General features: G+C 36.5%; 1 protein-coding gene across 4 annotated transcripts in view; it reads left to right on the top strand.

Moving 5' to 3' along the window:
* tmeff2a (transmembrane protein with EGF-like and two follistatin-like domains 2a) overlaps positions 1-27,218 on the top strand; it is a 362,422-nt gene that overhangs the window by 48,156 nt on the left and 287,048 nt on the right. For all 4 annotated transcript variants that reach the window (XM_030125350.1, XM_030125352.1, XM_030125351.1 and 1 more), the window contains exon 2: positions 3,740-3,849. In XM_030125350.1, the coding sequence (XP_029981210.1) occupies positions 3,740-3,849 (110 nt within the window). The remainder of the gene's footprint in view (positions 1-3,739; positions 3,850-27,218) is intronic.

Raw genomic sequence — 27,218 nt, 5'->3', positions numbered from 1 at the left:
CAAAATAAATTAACCATATAAGAAAAAAAAGAGAACAGCCCAAAAAATTATCCACTATAAGAAAAAAAAGAGAACAGCCCCAAAAATTATCCACTATAAGAAAAAAAGAGAACAGCCCAAAAAATTATCCACTATAAGAGAAAAAGAGAACAGCCCAAAAAATTATCCACTGTAAGAAAAAAAAAAGAACAGCCCCAAAAATTATCCACTATAAGAAAAAAAGAGAACAGCCCAAAAAATTATCCACTATAAGAGAAAAAGAGAACAGCCCAAAAAATTATCCACTATAAGAAAAAAAGAGAACAGCCCCAAAAATTAGCCACTAGCCCAAAAAATTGTCCACTATAAGAAAAAGAAGAGAACAGCTCAAAAAATTTTCCACTAAAAGAAAAAAAGAGAACAGCCCAAAAAATTATCCACTATAAGAAAAAAAAAGACAACAGCCCAAAAAATTATCCACTATAAGAAAAAAAGAGAACCACCCAAAAAATTATCCAGTATAAGAAAAAAAGAGAACAGCCCAAAAAATTATCCACTATAAGAAAAAAAAAGAGAACAGCCCCAAAAATTATCCACTAGCCCCAAAAATTGTCCACTATAAGAAAAAGGAAAGAACAGCCCAAAAAATTATCCACTGACCCAAAGAATTATCCACTAAAAGAAAAAAAGAGAACAGCCCGAAAAATTAGAGTAAGTAAGAATGTAGAATTAATATTTGATTTATAGTTGTTATCCCATATCGCTGCACAAAAGTTCAGATATGGAAGAACAAGAGAACTGTATTGAGTATGCTCCATATGTGACCACAGTACTGTGAACACAACAGGACAATGAGTTCATGGAACAGTGTCCATGACTGCAGGGGCGCCGCTACCAACTGTGGGCCCCCTTTTATAAAATTCGGTCGCTTCTCAATCTGTTGGGGGGGGGGGGTCCACACATAACATCACTTGCAGTAGTGTGAAACTGAAACTCAACGTCTATGCCTCTCTTATACAGCGGATCTTCCAGGACATTTTCATAACTTCTAGCCTGTATTCACTGGACCCCCTCCTCTGCTCTATGCCCCCCCCCCCCCTCCCCCCCCACACACACAAATGCTTGGCCCCATGAATTTGTCATGTTTACCCCCCCACCCCACCCCTTAGCGGCACCCCAGTATGATTGGCTGTGTGGCAACTAGGGATGTAATGATTACCGGTATAACGATAAACCACGGTAAAATTGCAGACGGTTAGTATTACTGTTTAAATTCTAATTATCATGATAACCGTGTTTGATTACCGCATTTTTAGGGGAAAAAAACCCTATGTAAATGTATGCTTTTATGTCAAATATTTGAGTATAGTTTTATTTTATTACAATTTTGACTTTATATAGCTATTATCTGGAACTAATATTCACTTTTAAAGTCTTTGAAAAGGTTCGTTAAGCATCTTTGTGTCATTTATGCAATAAATTATATACATTTTTCAAATCGGATTTTATATATTTTTTTTGGTGTGTTTTCTGACCTTTTATGTTTTTATAGTAGGTTAAAGTGAAAAAAAATAATAGGCAGATGATATAGATGATGTTGTGCTGAAAAAAAAAAAAGATACCAAACATGGGGATAGTAAATATCTAGTATATAAACATATAGTATATAAAGGCAAAATCAAAAGTACTGAAAAACAGACCCCTAAGGGTTAATATTGGAATGTTTCTGCCAACAGAAAGTACATTGTGCCAATTATTTTATTTTATTTTTATTTTTTTCAAAATGCAACTTGGTTAAATTCTTTCAGTGTGTGTATTAGTACTTTTTGAACATTTTGAGCACAGTTTCAATAATACCGCAATAATAATGATAATAGTGATAATTTTGGTCACAGTAATCGTGATATGAAATTTACATATCGTTACATTCCTAGTGGCAACAGAATGTCCTTAATGTTTATTGTCATAGTACGAATGCTGACATTTGATTGGCTCTGTGGAAATACTGGAGACACCCCCATATCTCGTGCCACAGTACTGTGGCAGTTTCCATTGCCTTAAAAACAGTAAAATGACAATGATTCTGTTTTGCTTTATCATGGGAGGTGGTGTTAGTTAATATTATCTAACTTCATGTTATGGATTGTTTTATCCATAGAACTCCTGAGGTGTTCGGTGTCTCTACTCTTTTACAGTAACAACTAGGGGTGTAAGAAAATATCGGTTCTGCGATATATCGCCATATTTCATTTCACAATACTGTATCGATATTAAAAAGTACTGTATCGATATTTTTAGGTATTTATTCAAACGCAGATATTGTGGAGGTTCATTTTTGTTTATATTTTATTACCTCCGCCAAGGAGGTTATGTTTTTGCCAGGGTTCGTCTGTCTGTTTGTCTGTCCGTTGGTGTGCAACATAACTCAAAAAGTTATGGACAGATTTTGATGAAATTTTCAGGGTTTGTTGGAAATGGGATAAGGAAGAAATGATTAAATTTTGGTGGTGATCGGGGGTGGGGGGGCCCACGGGGGGGGGGGGGGGGGGGGCACTGATCAGCCTTGGCGGAGGTCTGCGCTCTCCGAGTGCTTCTACTTTATTATTCTTTGACACTCTTTTATTAAATGATGTTAGCTCTTTTTTTTACCTCCGCCAAGGAGGTTATGTTTTTGCCAGGGTTTGTTTGTCTGTTTGTCTGTCCGTTAGTGTGCAACATAACTCAAAAAGTTATGGACAGATTTTGATGAAATTTTCAGGGTTTGTTGGAAATGGGATAAGGAAGAAGTGATTAAATTTTGGTGGTGATCGGGGGTGGGGGGGCCCATGGGGGGGGCGCAGACCAGAAAATTTCATCAAAATCTATCCATAACTTTTTGAGTTATGTTGCACACTAACGGACAGACAAACAGACAGACAGACAAACCCTGGCAAAAACATAACCTCCTTGGCGTGGGGGGGCCCATGGGGGGGGCCACTGATCAGCCTTGGCGGAGGTCTGCGCTCTCCGAGTGCTTCTAGTTTGGGATTGCACAACAATAATGTTACGATGTTAGTTCTGAACTAACAGAATACGAACATTTGAACAAGATCTTAAACTGTAATGTCTGTAAAATATAATTTAAATTTTAACACAGGAACATTTTGTGATATAACATTAGATCTGGTTCTGATCAAATAAAAATGTGTTTAGTATTTGTGCATATTTGTGGTGTAATTCAGTTCTTCAAGGAAATAACCATAAAAAAAAAAAAAATAAAGAGACAAACAAAAAAATTGCCTTTTTAACAGTATCATGATATATCATGATATATCGTATCGTGATCCTAGTATGGTGATTTATATCATATCACCAGATTCTTGCCGATACACATCCCTAGTAACAACAGTGTCCTGTATAAGCTGCTAGCTTAGACATGGAGTTTAACAAACTACCGGCTGATAGCACAGACTCCAACACATACTTACATACATGCATTCAACTCCATATGCATTTTCCACTGTTACTTTCTAAACGAGGAGGTTTGGAACATTAAATATACTGTATTTTCCCATTTTGGCTAGCATGTACTAACCTGTGTATGCTTTTAAAATGTACAGCATGTGTTTAAAGAGCAGATAGTGCTGTGAAAGCACTGACTAATAACACACTCTCATTATGAATGACCCCCAAACGGGGCTTTGTTCAGACTTGCTTCAGGCCTGAATTAGGCCAATACTTAGTCACTGATGTGTCCCACTGGTTTTACTCCCTCCCGCAGGTTTTGATGACCGGGACACAGACCTGTTTTTGTGCGACACCAACACATGCAAGTTTGATGGCGAGTGTCTACGAATTGGGAACATGGTGACATGCATTTGTGACTTCAAGGTAAGAACTATTGTCCCGCTTTTTTTTTTTCTTTGAAGGTTGTTTGGAATAAAAGGGGCATCTATCTATCTATCTATCTATCTATCTATCTATCTATCTATCTATCTATCTATCTATCTATCTATCTATCTATCTATCTATCTATCTATCTATCTATCTATCTATCTATCTATCTATCTATCTATCTATCAGGCCTGTAACGGTACACAAAATTTTTGGTTTGGTACGTTTTTGGTTTTGAAAGCCACGGTTCATTTTTTTCGGTTCGGTACAGGAAGAAAGAAAACCCCTCAAAATGTCTTTAATGCATTTATTATGAATTTTTGAATATTTTCCCCCCAATTTTTGGAGAAAATAGAATATAGAAAAACAGGAATAATATAATTCTGCTGCTCTAAATCAAATAGAAAATAAAATAAATTATTAATATTACTAAATGTAGTTTAAACATTAGTATTGCACTTTTCCCTGACAGGTGGTTTTGAACTAACAACAAAAATCTAATCATAGTTGTGTCAGTTCACATTCTGCAGAAAAAGAACAACAAAAAAATTCCACATGAAGTGCAACATTAACAAGAAGGTAAACTGGTATTCTCTTTTAACAAACTGAAGAGCAACATTGACAACAAAATGAACCAAATTATTTATTTTAGGACAGCTAAAAACTGTTTAGGCCAGAGTTTGTTTGTTTTTTTTTTTTTTTGGATCGTGGGGGGCACCCGAAGTGATCCCAAACTGGACTGTAATGATGGAGGAGGGTCTTCTGTCTGTTCCTTCCAGGTTGACATCATATTTGTTGTTCTTTTTTACCTTATATCAGCTGCTATTTCATATTTGGGGTCAATGTGCGCTCCTTCAATATGTCCGTGTGGAACTTCAGCAGATTTAAAGTTCGAACGATGTCTTTCGCTCCTTTTTCTTTTTGTCAACATACTGTGCTGTTTGGGTACAGCTGTGGACCGAACCGAACAGGTGCGTACCGAAACGGTTCAGTTCGGTATGTGTACCGTTACAGGCCTACTATCTATCTATCTATCTATCTATCTATCTATCTATCTATCTATCTATCTATCTATCTATCTATCTATCTATCTATCTATCTATCTATCTATCTATCTATCTATCTATCTATCTGTGGAGGATGAACAGACAGAAGTGAGTGAACACAACACACATAAACATAGAGTATTGTAAGAAGAACATGTTAGCTTTTTTGTTTTTTTGGTTGTTGCTTTTTTTTGCATACTGAAACATGGTAAACATACTGTGGCTCACAGCTGCAAAGTGCCCTTGGCGACATAAACACACACTGTGACGATAACATCCGTACTCCACATCCTATGTTAATAAGGACATACAGAATGGTATTTCAAATACACACTGGGTTGGAAGGTGATATATTCTGTTGATAAAAAGTTCTATAAAGGGCTGGATCGAAATCCATCATCTTGATTGGAGAATACTGGCCCCAAAGGGATGATAGGTGCTCATCATTAGACTAGTTTATAGGTTCTTCTGCAACGCGCGCCCCCCCCCCACCCCCCGTCACTATGCTAGACCACTGTTCATACTCATAAACAATACTGACAAGACCTGAAGACTGAAATGCCGTATCATTAACAGCATAAATCTGGGAAGTTATGCCGTTCTTGCTAATGACTCATACTTAATTTTACGACCAGACCTTTTATTAAAAAAAAAAAAAAAGTCACAAACCGGTCAGCCAAGTACTGATTGTGGTATAACGCTTGCAGACTAATACCACAGATAAATGAAGCCACAGAGATCTGAAGACGGAGCGCGTGTTCTCAGCCGTCGCTTTTATCGGCGCGTCATCAGCGCGAGCAGGCACTAGGCAGGCTGACACTCGATTGGTCACCGGCTTTTATCTCAATTCCGTACTTCCCTGGAAGCAAACGTTAACAGAGGCCTGCAGATAAATGACATTACAGCTCCATTCCTCTTCAGGAGATCTCACACTGATACAACAGCGGCTGGGCACCGCAGGGCTTTGAGACGCTCTCAGAAAAGAACACCATACCACACTTTTCTGACTTCTTACCATGAGGCTAAAGTCTGCGCAGCTACTGCACATCCTCTGTCTGCATGGAACAGAGCTGGTATTACTCAACAAGATGTAATAAAAATACATATATATTTTTGAAAACTGAAGCAAAATTAAAATGAGGCTTTAAATAAATAAAATAAATAAGTGAAACTGTAAGTAAAAGGTAAGAACTCCAAGTCTGTACTTTTCAACATTTACCAGGTGATATCAGCCTTTGCAAATGCAACAGAGTATCCACACTGGAAATTTGCCTGAGTAAAATTTACTCAAATTGAAAAATTTTTTACTGTACTCAGATAACATTTGGTCCCTCTCTAAAAAGAGTAAAAGTTACTCTTTGGGTAGAGCTCTCCAGACTCAATATAGAGCCAAATTTACTCAAAATAAGGCCAATTTTACTGTTTTAGAGGAAAATACTTTTGACTCTAGAAAAAATGCTCAGTAATTTTTCCTGTGCATTTGGTTGTAGGGATGTAACGATATGAAAATTTCATATCACGGTGATTGTGACCAAAATGATCATGGTTATCATTATTATCGCAGTATTGTTGAAATTGTGCTCAAAATGTTCAAAAAGTACTTATACACACACTGAAATAATTTAACCAAGTTGTATTTTGAAAAAAAAACAAACAAAAAACAAACAAACAAAAAAAAACAACACAAAAAAATAAAAAGAAAAACAACAAATAAAATAATTGGCACAGTGCACTTCCTCTTGGCAGAAACATTCAAATATTAACACTTAGTGGTCTGAGCCTATTTTGGCCGTTATTCAGTACTTTTGATTTTGCCTTTATATACTATATAAAGAAATGTTTACTATACCCATGTTTGGTATCTTTTTTTTTTCCAGCACAGCTTCAGTTATATCGTCTGCCTATTTTTTCCCTTTAACCTACTATATCAACACAAAAGGACAAAAAACACAAAAATATATGTAAAATCTGATTTGAAAAATGTATGTAATTCATTACATAAATAACACAAAGATGCTTAACAAACCTTTTCAAAGACTTTAAAAGTAAATATTGGTTCCAAATATTAAGTATATAAAATTAAAATTGTCATAAATTAAAACTATATTCAAATGTTTGACATAAAAGCAGATCTTTACATAGGCGTTTTCTCCGGAAAAGTGTGGTAATCAAACACGCTTATCATGATAATTAGAATTTAAACAGTAATACTAAGCGTCTGCAATTTTACCGCAGTTTATTGTTATACCGGTAATTGTTACATCCCTATTTGGTTGGAATATCTCTGTTCACCAATAGATGTCACTAAATATCACACTCTTTTACTTTATACTGTTCGGCTCAATCCCAATTCACCCCTTAGCCCCTCCCCCTTAGCCCCTCCCCCTTACCCTTACCCCTCCCCTTTGGCCCTTGCACTTGACACTACCCCTTGAAATGGATTTGCAAAGGTTAGGGGTTGAAACATTCCCCTATGAAATGGTCCAACCCTTCCAGACCTGTTACGTCATCATCAGTCATCGATGCCGCTATAAACAGATGCAACAACTTTATTTCTAAAATAATTCCCCGTACTGTCAGCAGCTGGAACCATCTCTGTTCCATGGGCTTTGGGCATGTTTTTGTGGCTATCAATTATAAACTGCAGAAATGCGATCTATAACACATCGATCAAGTGATTAAGTTGTTTATGAAGAAAATCCATACATTTGTGTGTTTCTTTCGTCAAACCGCTGCACTTTTTGGCAGTGTTTTCCTCCATCTTGCCGATAATTCGAACAGAATTATGGGAAATTTCTCCTACCCCTCCATTCACAGTGTGGTCCTGAAATATCTCCGTTTCGAGGGCTATACAGGGTTTAAGTCCCCAAAGATGTGATAAAAACAGGATTCACAATGTATGTTTAAAACAGGAATCCACCATACCGTACAGTCCACCACACATACCTGTTTATACAGGAAAAGTTAGAAAAAAGTCACTGATATATACTGATACACATATAGTATATACCAGTGGCGGCTGCTCGTCTTTCAGAGAGGGGAAGCTTATTGTCGGCTTACATCAAAAAAATCGTCACAATATTTAAACGTAAATTCGGCGCTCCGTTCCTTTTTCAGAAAATGGTCAGTGACCTTATCGCACCAAGCAGCCGTCTTTTCCAGGGACTGGACCAGTGTCCTCTGAATGGCCAGAGGAGCTAGGCTGCTTAGACGGCCTTGGCCCATTGTTTTACGGGTGTAGGACTGGAACCTTTTTAAACAAGAGAAGCTCCTTTCTACACCTGCTGAAAAAAACAATATTAAACTCGAACAAGAAATTATTACCTCCGCCAAGGAGGTTATGTTTTTGCCAGGGTTTGTTTGTTTGTCTGTTTGTCTGTCCGTTAGTGTGCAACATAACTCAAAAAGTTATGGACAGATTTTGATGAAATTTTCAGGGTTTGTTGGAAATGGGATAAGGAAGAAATGATTAAATTTTGGTGGTGATCGGGGGTGGGGGGGCCCACGGGGGGGGTGCAGACCAGAAAATTTCATCAAAATCTGTCCACAACTTTTTGAGTTATGTTGCACACTAACGGACAGACAAACAGACAGACAGACAAACAAACCCTGGCAAAAACATAACCTCCTTGGCGTGGGGGGGCCCACGGGGGGGGGGCACTGATCAGCCTTGGCGGAGGTCTGCGCTCTCCGAGTGCTTCTAGTTAAATTATGTAACTGAAACAAGAAAACGTTGAAATTGTGTTAAATTGAAACAAGGAAGTCCAATGAGTGTGTTTTATTTACAGTGCAAGAAATGAACAAGTCATTTCATAGTGGTTTCTCTCTCAATTTCACAAACAGAATGTGTGACGGTATTAAACTGAACTGTGTCAGTGAAGGAGTAGATCTGAAAACAGCTGTCAGTCAAACAGGATTCAGCCTTTCGACTGATCCTCCAATCAGCACGTGGAAGCTTAGCGTCCAGCCCAGCCAAGCTCCGCCCACAGCTCCATTCACCCCAGTGATGCTGAGCGCCCGGGGGCGGGACAACATCACGGCATTTATCCAATTACCGTCCAGTTTTGAGGCAATGAAAAAAACTGTTCCACTCAGTCCCATTGAAGTGCATGGACGCTGAGCGTCTACGGACAAATGCACTGAGCAGAGATGGAATGAGAAAACAGAGACACGGGAATGGAGGAGAAGTGAACAACATCCAGTCTGTTGATTTGTGATAAAGCTGATTGAGAACAAACTTGTCTTTGAGATCAACGTGTTCTAACACATTTGTAGTCAATGAAATGTCAACACAACCAAACATATTTGACCATTTAATTTTTGTAATTTTAGGGGAAGCTGAGCTTCTCTTGCAGTCTGTGAGAAATCGCCTCTGGTGTATACATATAATATTCTGGAGTGTTCTGTTTAAATTTGTGATCTCTCTTTGCCTTTTGTTCACCTTTATATTTTATTCCTACTTATGTTTGAAATAAAGCCCATCATTATTGTTATCATAGAGGACGCCAGCGTGGCACATGTTTTTGCACGGCAGTAGAAGTCATGAGAAAGAACCACAGTTCTATTGGGTATTGCTTTGAATATAACCGTTCCTTAGATAGGAGCAAGTGCTTTTTAGTGGAAGGCAATGAAAGGTGGAGTGTTGAGAAAAATATTTCTCATGAGTTCACGTATGGTCCTTTGGTGCCATGTCTCCTCAGACTTTGTTTTTGTATTAAACCATGCCTTGATATTATTCCAACATTTATCACAAAACATCGAGTATTTTCAAGTTCACTTAGGTTACCTATGAACATTATCTCTGTGAAATGTGAAGGTGATGTTGTTGAAGGTTTCCGGTGTTAGTATCTTTATTTCATCAGTCGACGCACACGACCTCACTCATCCTGCTACCGTTGCTCTGTCTCCAAATAATCAAAGTCACTTCCAATCACTGTCAAAGAAATCAGTCTAAGGTTTTTCTCCTGTTGGCACTTCACTTTATTCAGCACCGCCAGGGACACAGGAGTAAATTCTCATTTCGAAGTTTCTTTGTTCTAATAGAATGGTTTTATGTGCATGTACTTTCACACTAAAAAAATCCTAATGAAGAGCCATGCAAAGGGCTCTGTGAGGAGGAAGTGAGTTTGATGTGCTCGAATCAATGGACACTATTCATTGCCAAGATGCATTAGATTCAACTCACAGTGACTCTTGAATGAGCCAAGAATTATACTCTGTAACTGGACTACAAACTGCAAAGAAACAACACAAGAAGCATCACACTCTTTTTTTTGTTTTTTAACCCATAAAGACCCAGTGCTACTTCTGTGGCAGTTTCCAAAGGATTTTTTTTTTTCTCTCTATTCAGCCTTTCTAAGCTTTTGCTTCTAACCTGTTCCTTTTTTGGTTTTTATGTTTATTGAAATTATTGTACAAAGTGCAATGATTAATGTACAAACCAAAAATAAACAATTCATTCATTCATTCATTTATTCATGTTATCATCTATATTTCTCTGTACATTCTCAGGTGTTTTCCTATATTTAATTGACTGATCATGTAGATGTTTAGAAAAGCCCAGATTAAAGTTAAAGGTTATTATATCATGTCGTGTAAAATTTACAACCACAAGTGGGAGACATCTCTGGTCTCTGTTACGGTCTTCCCCAGTTGTATTTATGTCTCTGTACTCCCATCTACTGTATGTAGTGGAACTTTGTCGAGTAACAGTCACACAGAACCAAAGACAAACTCAGATCGAGTAGAACTGGAGCCGCATAAAGTGTTTATTCACACACAAAATAAACACTGAGTTGACATCTGCAGAAACAACTGACTTTTCGCTCTGGGAGACCGCTTTTATTGGACCAAAAGTAGGTTGGGTTTTAGGTGTAGACCATTCCCCTACGTTCCCTTTTTATCATATTTTGAACATTATTCTAGTGAAATCAGAAGCCCTCTTTTTTTAGCTTGTCTCCGATAGGGTAAGGTCTTTTTGGTGTCTGTCAGGATTGGTCCAAACATATACATATGCAACTAATTCACAGTATTTAATTATCATATATAAATATGTAACTTTTTCCCATAAGGTACTTCCCAGAATGTTAAAAAAATTCCACTCACGTGCACTTCTTTTGTACACCACATTTTCCGAAACTTTCCATGAGCTCACATGTTCTTTCTGCCCGCCCTGTTTTGTGACTTTCCATAAATTCACGTGGTCTTTCGATGGCTACACGTGTTTGTTCTTTTGTGGGTCTCCCAGGAAAAAAGTCAACTACTCTGATTAGATTTTACTTTTGGCATGCAAATGAACACTTTTCAATATAAAATGAATACTTTGATTATAAACTGAATACTTTTGAATCTAAAATGAATACTTTTGATTATAAAATGAATAGTTGTGAATATAAAATAAATACTTTTGATTATAAACTGAATACATTTGAATATAAAATGAATACATTGATTATAAAATGAATACTTTGATTAAAATACTGATTTCTGAAACCACAATCACAAAACAGAAAAATGAAGAAAATGTTTGTTTTTTTTTTTTTTCCCAGCAAAATCTCTCGTTAACTGAACATAAACCCAGTGTGTCCACCCACTGTCATTGATCCAACTCCATGGGTTTTACTGATGAATCAATGTTGTAGAAGATGACGGTGTTTCCACGGTAACTACGGAGCCTCGGAACGTCCAAATGGGTCATATCTGATGACCATGAAAAGATGAAGAACTGTATTTTACACCAATTATTGACATGTATGGATAGGATTAGTGGTTCAGAAGATATTAAACCTTTTAGATCTGCAGATGCTTTTGGTCTCCAGTGGCTGCTTGCGGTTTTATGGATGAAGCCACGCCCTGACTAATCGTGTAACATTTCCTTATAATTCATCTCACAATAGCCTGAGGCCAAACCTATTAATGCCAGTTTGTTTTTTAATGTCAGGTCACTTTGATGATTCCCTGAGGGAGCTTCTGTTCTAAAATATGTGTGCACAGGGTACAGTGAAACAATAGAAAGGTCCACCAAAGGGTAAACAGTACATTTCTGTTTTGGATTTGCCTTTGAGTTGTTTCTTGTAATACCTACATATAACTATTCATCAGTGGTGGACCGTGCATTTCCCACCTTGGCCTTCAGTAGTGCTCCGTCTGAATCAATCCACCCCTCAATAACTATTTTATGATTATAAAAATCATCTTATTCTGCAGAAATGCAGTATAAAGAGCTGTTGCATCGCAGATGGATAACTCATGCAGCCACAATAAATGCCTTTACTGAACAAACAAACCCGGGCCGGGGCACACCAGTCTCCTCCTACTGCAGCTACAGCTGCGACACAAAAAAGCATCAATAATAACCTCATAAACTTGCAATATTACTTAGGAAAATAGCAACATTTTACTCACCGAAAATTCAGATTATTTGTACACAAAATCCATCCTCCTGTCTTTCCTCAAAAAGAGTTCAACTACTCTGTTGTACAGATTATCTGTGCGGGTACCGGGGGTACCGGTCGTAGTTAGTGGGGGGAAAGTGACGGACAAATCCTTTTCCTGGTTGTGACCTTCTTGCTAGCTTTGGAATTCTCCGACCTTTCTTAACAATGTCCAACTTTTCTTGAAAAGTCCGTCTTGAAAATGGCTTTGACAATAAATCTGCATCCAAATCCATTTCTTCTCCTCCTTCAGCCGTTGTGTTTTGACAAAACAGCTGTTAAACCAACACAACTGTATTTCTGTTTGTGCAGCTCGCTACAGATGCGGTTTACTAGCTTTGGGTTGTCCGCTCTCTGACTATCCAATCAAAGGGTGTGAATACGCTGACGTTACCGTATGCCTGCTAGAGGGCCTTGGTATTGCCAACTCAAAATCTGATTGGTTGAACCAACAGTTTCATCGACACTTCTGTTTTGCTGGAGGGCCTGCAGAACTGACTGTGAAGGCCTCCAGGCAGAATCATTTGACTTTAACCCTGCCTGGCAACAAATAATGGCTAAAATGTCATTGGTTAAATGCTATAATATGAAAATACATGTGTGGAAGCAGCACAACCAGGGGAAAAGCTATGAAAGGAAGCAGGCAGACCATTTGGAATTATTTAATAAGTATTCATGGACAAAATATAATTAACATCAGTCTGTGATTCAGATATTTTTTTAGGCTAGCAGAGAGGGCCTTGCAGACCCTGACGACCCACCACTGCTGTACATACATCCAGTTCCACATCAGTACAATTCTAATGTTTCTAAAATGTTCAGTCTGAGGCAAAATGTTGCAGAAGAGACAAAGGACAGTTATGTGTATTGGCATAAACAGGTTTGAAGCACTTAAAGTAGTGAGCATCATGTAGTCAACAGGTGGCGCTGTAGAGCAGAGGTACATTAGGCAAGGCAAGGCAAGTTTATTTGTATAGCACATTTCAGCAACAAGGCAATTCAAGGTGCTTCACACAGGACATTGAAATAAAAGAAACAAAAAGAAACACATTTAAAACATTATAAAAGAAACATATAAAAGGTGATTAAAAACAGCAAGTAAGAAAACAACACATAAAATCAATCAATAAATAAATTAATAAATAAAATAGAATAAAATAAAATAAAAATAAAAACACACACCTTTTAAAGTAAAAGTTGCAGTGCAGAGTTTCAAAGAGAGTATAAAATTTAAAAAGTCAAAAGCCTTTTAGTTAAAGGCAGCAGTGAACAGGTGAGTCTTTAACCTGGACTTAAAAGAACTCAGACTCTCAGATCTCAGACCTGATATTTTCTGGTAGTTTGTTCCAGATATACGGAGCATAGAAACTGAACGCTGATTCTCCATGTTTAGTTCTGACTTTGGGAACACAGAGCAGACCTGTACCAGATGACCTGAGTGGTCTGGATGGTTCATATTGGACTAGAAGGTCTCTAATGTATTTTGGGCCTAAACCATTCAGTGCTTTATATGCTAGTAAGAGAATTTTGAAGTCTATTCTCTGAGAGACAGGGAGCCAGTGTAGAGACCTCAGAACTGGACTGATGTGGTCCACTCTCTTGGTCTTAGTGAGGACTCGAGCAGCAGCATTCTGGATCAGTTGCAGTCGTCGAATAGACTTTTTAGGCAGACCAGAGAAGATACTGTTACAGTAGTCAACTCGACTAAAGATAAATGCATGGACAAGTTTTTCAAGGTCCTGCTGTGACGTCAGTCCTTTAATCCTAGAAATGTTCTTGAGGTGATAGTAAGCTGACTTTGTAATTGTTTGTATGTGGTTTTTAAAATTCAGGTCTGAATCCATGACAACACCCAAATTCCTGGCCCGGTCTGAGGTTTTTAACTGAAGTGACTGGAGCTGTATGCTGATTTTAAGACGCTCCTCCTTGAGTCCAAAAACGACTACCTCAGTTTTTTCTCTGTTTAACTGAAGAAAGTTATGGCCCATCCATTCAGATATTTGCTCCATGCATTTACCCAGTGCTTGTATGGGGCTATGGTCACCTGGGGACATTGAAATGTAGAGCTGTGTGTCATCTGCATAGTTATGGTAATCTATTTTGTTTTTTTCTATGATCTGAGCCAGTGGAAGCATGTAGATGTTGAACAGAAGGGGCCCCAGGATGGAGCCTTGGGGGACTCCACATGTAATTTTGGTCTGTTCAGATTTAAAGTTACCTATTGACACAAAATAATCCCTGCCCTTTAAGTAGGATGCAAACCAATCAAGAACTAAGAATACATACATATATATATATATATATATATATATATATATATATATATATATATATATATATATATATATATATATATATATATGTTTTCTTTTTTTACTTTTCATGTTTATTGAAAGCTACCTCAAAAACCAAGCGCAGTTTAGTTTTTATATTCAAGAGTACACTCAATCAGAGTGGTGTTGTTTATTTTACTTGCACATGTTGGGAAAATTGTACAAACTAAATTAAAAATGTTCTTGAAAGTTCTTTAGGCTAAGTCATTTTTTTCTTTTAGGGCTATATTTTACATAGGGGAGTTGTTTGGTTACACTGTTCAGAAACTGGCAAATTAGTGTCAAAGATCAGTGTAAAGAGTCGTGATAAAATTGAGATCGATCGTGATTTTATTTTTTAAAAATCTTGGTTTTATCCATGAAAAACATTCAACATCGTCTTTCATTGTGTGTACTCATTGTTAGGTACATATGGCATGGAACGCACCCCCGTATAGCCCCCCACCCCCCGATTCCATGATCTCTCTGCTTTGTTGGATCGTCGATACGTTCTCATCTTTCACAATCTAATATCATCATATTGAGATATAAAACTAAATCAAAACATGTGAATGCAAATCATAATCAAGTTGTAATTAACACCACTGTTTGTCACATTTATGTTTGTAAATGAGTAAAACGGGTTTGTATCAACACTAGACAGAAAAGAACCTGTGGTAGAAATTGATAAAAAAGGAACTGAGACAGGAGGGGGGTGGGGGCTTGGAAATGCAGTAGGAGGATGGGATGCCTTGGGTTTTCAGTTGGTAGAAGTAAAAACTATAGTAATTCACTTTGAAAGGCATTCAAGTCATAAAGGGCAGAGAGCTGGAAAGCATTATGTGCAGTTTGAGGAGCGCTGCAGCAGGTCTGTTTACATGTTGGATGTTACTGCAGCTTGTGCAGGGGAGACTCCTGCACAAAGACTTCGCAGATGAATGAGAGACAGATGTTAACACAGCAGACCGACGTGGTGCAACGGCTCATTTATGCCAGAATTACTTACAGCTAAGTACTACTGACAACAGGACTCGGTCGAGATGCGGTTCCTGAGTTTTGGAGAGAGGTCACATGTTGCGTGTATTTGAAAGTCATCGCAATGAGAAACTGTGGATGCAAACAGTAACCTCATTCCAGCTGTTTGGGCTTAATACGTTACATCTGAATCGTGTCGTAACAAATGGTTCCAGGCACAACAAACCCCGCCCCTCGCACGTATTGTAGCTTATTTTGGTATTGATCCAGCTGATGTCATCATGTCTATGCGTGTGCTGACGTCAGAATAGACACAGACAGCATAGACTATTGTAAGTAAATGAAAAAAAAAAAAAAAAAAAATTAAAAATTCTGAAAAAATGTGAACTTTGACCTACTTTTCCCAAAATGTAATTACTAGGGATGTAAGAAAATAGCGGTTCTGCAATATATCAGGATATTTTATTTCACAATACTGTATCGATATTAAAAAGCTCTGTATCGATATTTTTAGGTATTTATTCAAATGCAGATATTGTGGAGGTTCATTTTTTTGTTTTTATATTTTATTTATTATTTAACAATATATTTATTATTTTTTATAAAATAATGTTAGTTTTTTATAAAATAATGTTAGTTCCTTTGTTGGGATTGCACAAAAATAATGTTCTGATGTTAGTTCTGAACTAATAGAATATGAACATTCAAACAGAATCTTAAACTGTAATGTCTGCAAAATTGAACTTTTAACACAAGAAAATTTTGTGATATAGCATTAGACCCTCTTGTGATCAAATAAAAATGTGTATAGTATTTGTACATATTTCTGATGTAATTCAATTCAAGGAAATAATCATTTAAAAAACAAACCGTATCATGATATATCCTATTGTGATCTTAGTATTGTGATTTGTATCGTATGGCCAGATTCTTGTCAATACACACCCCTAGTAATTACATCTATTCTGGGTCACTGGCAATCTAAAAACCCAATATGATATTGGGGGGGGGGGGGGGGGGGGGGGGGGGGGGGGGGGGGGGGGGGGGGGGGGGGGGGGGGGGGGTTGTGTCTGTCCCACTGCAGGGTCATCACAACTCAAAGTGATGCTTCTTAACCCCTTTAGCCTTATCAGCCTGCCCGTGGGCCAAAAAAATTATATTAATATTCATCTGCTATAAAAAATATAATAAATCAGGACAATGGATGTTTTTTTCAACTTTTGCTCAAAGTTTAGACCCTAATGTTAATAAAAGTACATCAAAAGTGTATTTTAGTGCAAACTTTAATGTTCAAACATGATTTTTTTTTTATCTTTGTGGGGTGAAATATACGCTATTAAAAATCTCCGACACGAACAATTAATTTATGCATATCATCATCAATCCAGCCGAAAAAAAAACAGGCAAGGATAAAAAATTCTAATTTCTCTTTTAGTTTGTTACAGTTTACTCAGGAATAGTAATAGATACAATATTTTAGACAATGGGAATAGATTCTGTGAGGTCTGTAAATGTCCATAGACACCAAGAACATCCATATGAACCTTATTATTGTGAAGTAATTATTTTATTTATTTGGGTATGTCTTTTTGGGCGTTTTTCCCCTGAAAATATGGTCAGGGTTAAACAGGTTAACCCTTAACCCTTTCATGCATTGCGGTCACTCCAGTGGACAGTTCTTCTCCAGCTGTTCTCTTGTATATTCATGGGTTTTGTTGTTCTAGTTCCATATCAGCCAACACAGTGGACACTCATGGATCATCCCATACGCTTCAATTCATACCATTACTGCAACTTTGCTGTTCTTGATTAACCTGATCTGCAATAACATGTTTGAGTGTAAATCAATTAATTGTTAGACTGTAATTAACAGGATTTTTGTTTTGTTTTTTGCAGTGAGTAATAACTAGTGTTAGAATATGTTAAAATGTGAGAAAACATCAGATTAGCAGCATTAAGAATGTTTTTACTACATTGTTTTCGTATCACTTTCTGATCTTGGGTTTCGAATACATGTTTTTTTGCTTCAAAAATTAAATGCATGGTGTAGCTGAATGGACATTTTTGTAACTACATGAAAAAAAAAAACTCGATTGCATTGTTTTTTTATGCCTGAGGAGGAATAAAAACACTCAAGAAAAAATCTTGACTGAAGTTCTCATAATTCATGCATGAAAGGGTTAAAGACCCAAAAGCATCTACTGATCTGAAACATTTTATATATTATTTATATATTTATTTTATAACTTTTGATCCACTAATTCTATCAATACAGTGAAATGATTTGGATAAAATCAGAATCAGCTTTATCGGCCAAGTATGTGAACACATACAAGGAATTCAGCTTCGGTTTTTACATTGCTCAAGGCATACAGTTCCAACATGAACCCAGAATAATATGTGGACCTAGACATACTGTAATATAGACAAACAGTCCACTAGAGACAGAGACAACAGTGGGTTGAGATTTACAGTGGATTTATAATGTAATATGTACAGAGTGCAAATTGGAGTTTTTATACAGTGAGTGGATGAGTGGGTCTGGTCTATTAAAAATATATGTTCATGTATTTATTATTTACAGTGGGTTTTACACTGTAATATGTACAGAAAGTGCAAATTGAAGTATTTATACAGTGAGTGGATATGTACAGTAAAATGCAGTTTGTCATCTTTTCAGCAGAATCAGATGCATTTTCCAGATGCATACATAGTCTTTGTATTGAACATGGAAACACCGTTGTCTTCTGCAACATTGGTTCATGTATTTTGACAAATGACAGTGGTTGTAGACGCTTGTTATTAGGGGTGTGTATTGGCAAGAATCTGGCGATACGATACAAATCACAATACTAGGATCACAATACGATACATCACAATATATCATGATACTGTTAAAAATGCAATTTTTTGCTTATTTCTTTTTTAAAATGATTATTTCCTTGAAGAATTGAATTACACCAGAAATATGCACAAATACTAAACACATTTGTATTTGATCACAACAGGATCTAATGCTATATGACATGATTTCCTGTGTTAAAACTTAAATTATTTTTTACAGACATTACAGTTTAAGATCCTGTTGAAGTGTTCACATTCTATTAGTTCAGAACTAACATCAGAACATTATTTTTGTCCAATCCCAACAAAGGAAGTAAAATCTGCCTCTCCGACAGTAAAAAGTGCTTTTCCGATGCTTCAAATAGGCTAACCATTATTTAATAAAACTGTGTTTTAATAACAATAAATAAGATATAAACAATAAAGGAAAACAAAAAACAAAAATGAACCCCCGTCATATCTGCATTTGAATAAATACCTAAAAATATCGATACAGTACTTTTTAATATCGATACAGTATCGTGAAATGAAAATATCGCAATATATTGCAGGACTGATATTTTCTTACACCCCTTCTTGTTTTGTAGAATTTATGATATATTTTGTTGAAAACGTCATGTTTCTTGTCTTGATAAAATAACCTGTGAATTTACTGAGTTTTTATTAACACCCACCTGTTCAGTAAATTAAATAAACAGAATAGCTGATATTTACAGGAAAAAGTGCAAAAGATATTTTTATAAGTGGTAATAAATCACCTGGTAATGGTTAAATGTAGAGAAAAAAACCATGTGGAAGTCACCACAAATGGGTTAGGGATGTGTTTTTTGTAAATGATCTGGTCCTTATCAGACAGTCTGTGTTTATTTACACATCAGTAACAGATACTTTAGGGTTTCTGCATGCAGACTTCAGTGTCCTGGATACTACAGCTGGAGTACTTTGATAGTAACTGGGATACTGTTACATGTATACACCTGATTCCAGTTACTGAGCATCGTGGATTACTGTGTAGTCACAAAATGACATCACAGAAATCCAACCCGCAGAAACAGAAGCATGTCACTACATCAGAGAGACAGATATTTGCCTGCAGTAATGAAAAACTGAAGGTCCATGGCAGTTTGAATGGAGACAGAATTGGAAAGCTGAACATTTTAAGTCTGTAATAAAACAACCAACAGGACACTGGCTTTTCCTAAAGGAACAGTCCAAGTAGAGCATGTTACAGAAGGACACACAGACACTATGAGCCCATGTGTTAGCGTGTGATGACAGTAGAATAAAAGCTTTACACATGTTTACCTGTTGATGTCATCTCCCACTGGTGGTGGTCTGTCAAGTTGAGCTGCTCCGTCAAAGTAAGCTACCAGTAGCCAAATTTACTCAAAATAGAGCCAAATTTACTCAAAATAGAGCCAAATTTACTCAAAAATAAGGCCAAATTTACTCAAAAATAAGGCCAAATTTACTCAAAAATAAGGCCAAATTTACTCAATACAGAGCCAAATTTACTCAAAAATAAGGCCAAATTTGCTCAAAATAGAGCCAAATTTACTCAATATAGAGCCAAATTTACTCAAAAATAAGGCCAAATTTACTCAATACAGAGCCAAATTTACTCAAAAATAAGGCCAAATTTGCTCAAAATAGAGCCAAATTTACTCAATATAGAGCCAAATTTACTCAAAAATAAGGCCAAATTTGCTCAAATTAGAGCCAAATTTACTCAATACAGAGCCAAATTTACTCAAAAATAAGGCCAAATTTACTCAAAAGAGAGCCAAATTTACTCAATACAGAGCCAAATTTGCTCAAATTAGAGCCAAATTTACTCAATATAGAGCCAAATTTACTCAAATTAGAGCCAAATTTACTCAGTATAAGGCCTAATTTACTCTTTCAGAGGAAAATACTTTTGACTCAGGAAAAGATGCTCAGTAATTTTTCCTGTGTATGTTCTCTGTTGTGGCCAGTGGAGCTGTGACCTCATTTACACCTAGTACTAAGAATATGATCTGAATAGGTTTTCTATATAATAAAAAGTCTTGTCATGCCTTTACATTTACACCGGTGTTGTTCCAGAGCTCACATGTTAGTCATAATGCAATGTTCTTAGCAACTTAATCTTGTCATGACAGTTGGCATTTGCAAGATTACTCGCTGTTATTATTTGTCGATGAGTTTTGTTTTTTTTTTTTTTTTCTAATGTTGGTCATAATATCTGATCCAGCCGTAGCCGCTTTAATATCACTTTCTGCAGTTCCCCCTTAGTGGGATCAATACAGTCAAATCTTTAGCTTTATGGTCAGCCACCCTTAGGTTTTTAGCTTAGTCTAACTTTAAAATGTCATTTTAAGATGTAAATGGGGTCGTACTATCACCTGGATTTGGGCTGCAGCTGGTGGCTGGCTGCAGTATTTATCAGAAAGTCCATCTTATTCTGTGTCACTTTAGATTAACTTTTTTTTTTTTTTTTTCAAAAAAGTTGTTTTAGATGGGGGGAGGGTGTCTCTTTCTCAGTCATGATCCCATCAGGACTGATCCAATGTGACTGTAAATACCCAAGCACCTTATGTAATTGGACTACACCTACCTTTTAAACCACCAAACATCACTTAAATCAGTTTCACTTTAAATCATTGCACTTGGAAATTTGTAAATACAAGCAGAAGTCTTTGTTTACAGTATTGTACAGGAAGTTTTTTTAGAGGAAGTTCTTTAGCAAGTTTTTTAGAGTATATATACTAACCTTAATGTCAACCTGGTTACTAACCCACCTGGTCTGTTTGTTTTTTTGTCTTCTTGTGCTGTATGAATCATAGTAAATGAGAATCTATCTATCTATCTATCTATCTATCTATCTATCTATCTATCTATCTATCTATCTATCTATCTATCTATCTATCTATCTATCTATCTATCTATCTATCTATCTATCTATCTATCTATCTTTATTTATTTAGTTGTAAACATTTATCCATACTTGGCAGGAGTTTGGTGAGGCCCAACAGTGTGTGTTGGTTTTCTGCTGGTGGCTGACTCGGCACCGTGTCATTAGCCGCTAATTGCTAACCCTAACCACTAATCGCACAAGTTGCTAATCACTAACCGCTAACCCTACCTCCTCCATTAGTTTCCTTTGTTTTGGTGTTTACCGCGCATGCATACGTTCCAGAACCAGCTGCGTGATGACGTCAGAACGCCCCGCGTACAAAACGGAGGCAGACTGCCAGAGGATTTTTTTTTTTTTTTTAACATTGATCCTGGGACATTTGAAATAGATTCTGAATTGCAGAAAATGAGAATCGTGATTTTTATATGAATCAATTTTTTTGCACACCCCTAATATCTATCTATCTATCTATCTATCTATCTATCTATCTATCTATCTATCTATCTATCTATCTATCTATCTATCTATCTATCTATCTATCTATCTATCTATCTATCTATCTATCTATCTATCAGGGGTGAGAATCTTTTACTATGTCACATTTTGATTTAATTCTGATTTTTGGAACCACGATTTGATTCAAAATTGATTTTTGATTCAAAACGATTTTCTATTCAAAACGATTTCATTCATACTGATTTCTGCTTCAGTCTATAGGTGTGCAAAGGATCCTCATGATCTACTCCAGTCTGCTTTGCAAGACAGAATGACAAATACAGACATTCAAATGTCTTTTTCATATTTATTCAGTTGTAAACATTTATCCATACTTGGCAGGACTTTGGTGAGGCCCAGCAGTGTATGTTGGTTTTCTGCTGGTGGCTGACTCGGCACTGTGTCATTAGCCGCTAATTGCTAACCCTAACCACTAATCGCACAAGTTGCTAATCACTAACTGCTAACCCTACCTCCTCCATTAGTTTCCTTTGTTTTGGTGTTTACTGCGCATGCATTTGTTCCAGAACCAGCTGCGTGATGACGTTAGAACGTCCCGCGTACAAGGGAGGATTTATTTTGTTTTTTTAACATTGATCCTGGGACATTTTAAATAGATTCCGAATCGTAGAAAATGAGAATCGTGATTTTATATGAATCAATTTTTTTTGCACACCCCTAATCTATCTATCTATCTATCTATCTATCTATCTATCTATCTATCTATCTATCTATCTATCTATCTATCTATCTATCTATCTATCTATCTATCTATCTATCTATCTATCTATCTATCTATCTATCTATCTATCTATCTAACCTAGATATTTTTGGTAGGTTTCATCAGTTTACTTTGTATTAAAATAGTTGTATTTCTAATTAATTTGTTTAAAAAAAAAAAAATTGATATTATAAAAATGGATAATTGACACTTTTACAAACAATACTGACCCAAAATCAGTCAAGATTCATGGCCAAGAACCAATCAGGTGCATGGGCGTCACATCCCTGTCTCTACTTTGCAGACCACGGATGCAAATTCTATCACAATCTTTTGTTTACAGATACTACAACGGCATTCGAATTTTTATTCCAGCCATGGGGTTGTGCCTTCAGAGTTAATTCCTAGTATTTGCAGACAGCATCCCCAGACATCCTAATACCCTTTTGACAGCATAACGTACAGTCAGTCAGCGTAACATGTTTATTGACTTTATATAAAAGAACTTAGCATAATATTGTGAGCACATGTGGTCTTCAATATGCTCCCTGCTGGTTATTTGATGCGGCTGTCATTGACTCTATAATGTCAGACCACAGATTGTTCTCGTTCTTTTCACTGCTGAGAGCTGTGTAATGTTTGGGTTGGGATGGCAGGACTGTGTGGAAGCTCCTCCCACTTCAAAGTAGGATAAGATCTAATGTGGGCTTATGATGTTGATGGTAGGGTGAGGAAGGGCGTCGCGTCCTTCATTTAAGACTAAAACAAGGACCTGTGAAAATTCACTGATATGCACTTTTACGAAGCGCACACACGGGTCGGACACATGTACGCTCCACAAAATGCAGGAACACAACCGAGCCGCGTCCTCCCGTTTTCTCGGTTCACCTTCATCTGCACTCACACATTTAGATGCAAACATATAAACAGGCTTCTATTAGAGGGATAAAAAAATAAAAAAAGGAATCTTAGTATTTCACAGCCACTCATGCATGCAGACCCAGGTGGTTCTGACACCAGGCTTTTGATGCAGACCCCATTCCATATATTTGCATTCATTTATCATGTTTTCATCCAGAGCCGTGTGACCAGGCTGGAGCTGGATGTTGGAACTAACTTGGTAGAAAACAAAATGCTAAGTTGAATTTCAGTGTAACTTATCAGGGTTCTTTTTTTTTTTTTTTTTTTTTCAGAACTGAATGAATAAAAAATATAAATTGTACAACCGGTTTTAACAGGTGGCAATAGGATCCTTGAATTTTCATTTCATTTTTCATTAAATTTCATTTTCTTTTTTTTTTTTTTTTTTTACAATAAAGCTGTGAAACTCTTGTCCCCTACACACTGTAAGCCCAGACTTTGTATTTACTAAAATGCTTCAATTACAATGTACTTAAATTATTCAAGTTTTATTACATTACTATAAAATGTTCAGTATATTCTACTAATTTGTAGACATAGTCGAAAGTACGAAAAAGTTTAAGTTGAACGTATTTAAATCACTAAGTTTTAGTCATGACCACACCGTTTTTATCTCTGCATTGCATTGTGGGTATTGGGCATGTTGTTGTAAATGTGTTCTTTTTCTGTGCAGGGGTTCAGCGGGGTTGTGGTGTTAGAGTTAATTTGACTGAATGTGTGTATGTCAGTGTTTATTGGCCTTTTTGTGTTTGTTTTTGTATTTTTGTAGAGCTGCACCATGAGTCAGAGCCAGAGGAAGAACTATGGATTTACTGTTCATCTAGGATTATTCTTGATTATTATATTTCTGTATGCCTTGCCAAATTAAAAGCACTCCCTTTACTGGGAAATTGCATTGAGCTGACTTTCTGCCTAATTTTCATCCACACTACAATAAATTAAGTTGAATAATCATACAAAGCCATTTATATTACAAAAGATTTTAATTTAAAGCAACTTGGAATTGAGTCCAATGAACTGATGATATTAAGTCTAATGATTATACAAAACGATTGACATTGCAACAAATTTTAAGTTAAATTAACTTAGCATTTAGTGTGTTGTACTTAAAATAGCAATTGTTAAAAGTATTGCTATTGACAAAGTATTGTCAAGCATTTCAGTTTAACACACTCAAGTTTTCATTACTCATTACTTAATTTTTTTAAGGCAACGGGTTACCTCAGATTTTTTAAGTAAACTCAACTTATCCGGTCTCACAGTACAGAGGACAAAAATGCATTGCTGGGTCTCAGGAGGTTATGGGTTAATATTTTCAAACCAATTCTTTCCACTCAGTGAATATTTTCTTTAAATCGTGAGGACTGGATGCCCACGCCTGTCTGTAGTTTACACTGATGCTTTGTAATGCCTCCTCAGTCATATTTTAGACTTATTTTCCTGTCCTTTTTTATGTTTTTTTTTTAACATGGCATGGAAAAGTGTTATGTTTTTCTGAATTGTGGCAGATAATGGACGGAGCCTATTCTCTTGTGGGTTCTCGCTGTGCATATTCACAAATTGAATCAAATTAGAACTCCTCCATTTCTGCTCTTGGTGTAACGTCAACACTTAAAAACATGTCAGATCAGTAGAGGCGGTTGTTTGGGTTTTTATCTTCCTGAGATGCAAAAAAGTACAAGTTTTAGCTTTTTTTACATTAAATAATTGTCTTTTTTGGAAACAGTATGATGCAACAGTTTTTTCAGATGCAATTTTTTTTTTTTTTTTTACATTTTTCAGTGATGAAAGTGTTCCGGTATTTGCCGGAAATCCATTTTTTTCCAAAAACTGAGCATATGTTCCGGTAAATTAAATGCGTCCGGATCATTTCAGTCTGGTTTAGCAACATGTCAGCTGGAAAATTACACATAAATCGCTCCGAAAAGTGTAAATTATGTTTATTTAGGTCGGTCTCATGGGCACGGCCATATTGCTTGCTTCTCCATTCGTCTCGACCAATGAGATGCTTGTTTACAACGTGGAACTTGTATCAATGGCTCTGATTGGTCCGTTGATGACACGTGGTCCGTTTCGCGTCTCTGGAGACAAGATGGGAGATTCGCTTTGAGTATTTTACTGCCAATGTATTTCGTCAAATATTCGGTGAAATCATGTCAGAGTTCATCGTCCTTCGGCGTGGGGACGAACTGAAGTGTGAGGCAGTAATCAAAAATAAGTTCAAATGGTCCTGGCTCCAGGAAACTCATAGAAATGGCGATTTTCTGACGCAGTACGTCCGGAAGAAAAGCAAACCAGGTTTGTTACTCATTGAAATCATTCAGAAAAGTTCAGGTTTTTTTTTTCTGTCCTCACTTTCATCACTGATTTTTATGGAATGCCCTTTGCAGTGGACAGCTTTTTTTTTTTTTTTTTCAATAAAGCTGTGAAACTCTTGTCCCCTACAGAGGACAAAAATGCATTGCTGGGTCTCAGGAGGTTATGGGTTAATATTTTCAAACCAATTCTTTCCACTCAGTGAATATTTTCTTTAAATCGTGAGGACTGGATGCCCACGCCTGTCTGTAGTTTACACTGATGCTTTGTAATGCCTCCTCAGTCATATTTTAGACTTATTTTCCTGTCCTTTTTTATGTTTTTTTTTTTTAACATGGCATGGAAAAGTGTTATGTTTTTCTGAATTGTGGCAGATAATGGACGGAGCCTATTCTCTTGTGGGTTCTCGCTGTGCATATTCACAAATTGAATCAAATTAGAACTCCTCCATTTCTGCTCTTGGTGTAACGTCAACACTTAAAAACATGTCAGATCAGTAGAGGCGGTTGTTTGGGTTTTTATCCTCCTGAGACCCAAGAAAGTACAAGTTTTAGCTCTTTTTACATTAAATAATTGTCTTTTTTGGAAACAGCATGATGCAACAGTTTTTTCAGATGCAATTTTATGTAATTTTTTAACATTTTCATGGAATGTCCTTTGCAGTGGACAGCTTATTTATTTATTTATTTATTTATTTATTTATTTATTTTCAATAAAGCTGTGAAACTCTTGTCCCCTACAGAGGACAAAAATGCATTGCTGAGTCTCAGGAGGTTATGGGTTAATATGTTTAAACCAATTTTTTGCTCTCAGTGAATATTTTCTTTAAATAGTGAGGTCTGGATGCCCATGCCTGTCTGTAGTTTACACTGATGCTTTGTAATGCTTCCTCAATCATATTTTGGACTTATTTTCCTGTCCTTCTTTTATGTTTTTTTTTTAACATGGCATCAAAAAGTGCTCTGTTTTTCTGAATTGTGGCAGATAATGGACGGAGCCTATTCTCTTGTGGGTTCTCGCTGTGCATATTCACGTATTGAATCAAATTAGAACTCCTCCATTTCTGCTCTCGGTATATTTTGCAGCCCTTCATTTCTCAGTACATCCACGATCCCTCCTATTCTTTCATGTCTTATCTGTGTTTTTCTCTCAAATACATTTGCTCCTCTTCCTAATTTACTTGTGGTTTGTTTCTAGCCCTTAAAGCTCTCAAAGGTCAGTTCACCTGAATTACCCGGAGACTTCGATCTCCTCCTCAGTGGCTTCATTTCATGATGTTGTCTGTTGTTTTACTGGCTGTGGTTTAAAAGGTGGAAGATTTCTGCTGCCATTTTATTACAGTGAGGGGGAAAAAAAAGAAAATATGTGTTATGTTTTTTTTTTTTTTTTCAACCAGGTCAATTACTT

This window comes from Sphaeramia orbicularis, chromosome 21, assembly GCF_902148855.1.
Source record: "Sphaeramia orbicularis chromosome 21, fSphaOr1.1, whole genome shotgun sequence".
Classification (NCBI taxonomy): domain Eukaryota; kingdom Metazoa; phylum Chordata; class Actinopteri; order Kurtiformes; family Apogonidae; genus Sphaeramia; species Sphaeramia orbicularis.
This window is presented reverse-complemented; position numbering and strand designations above follow the sequence as displayed.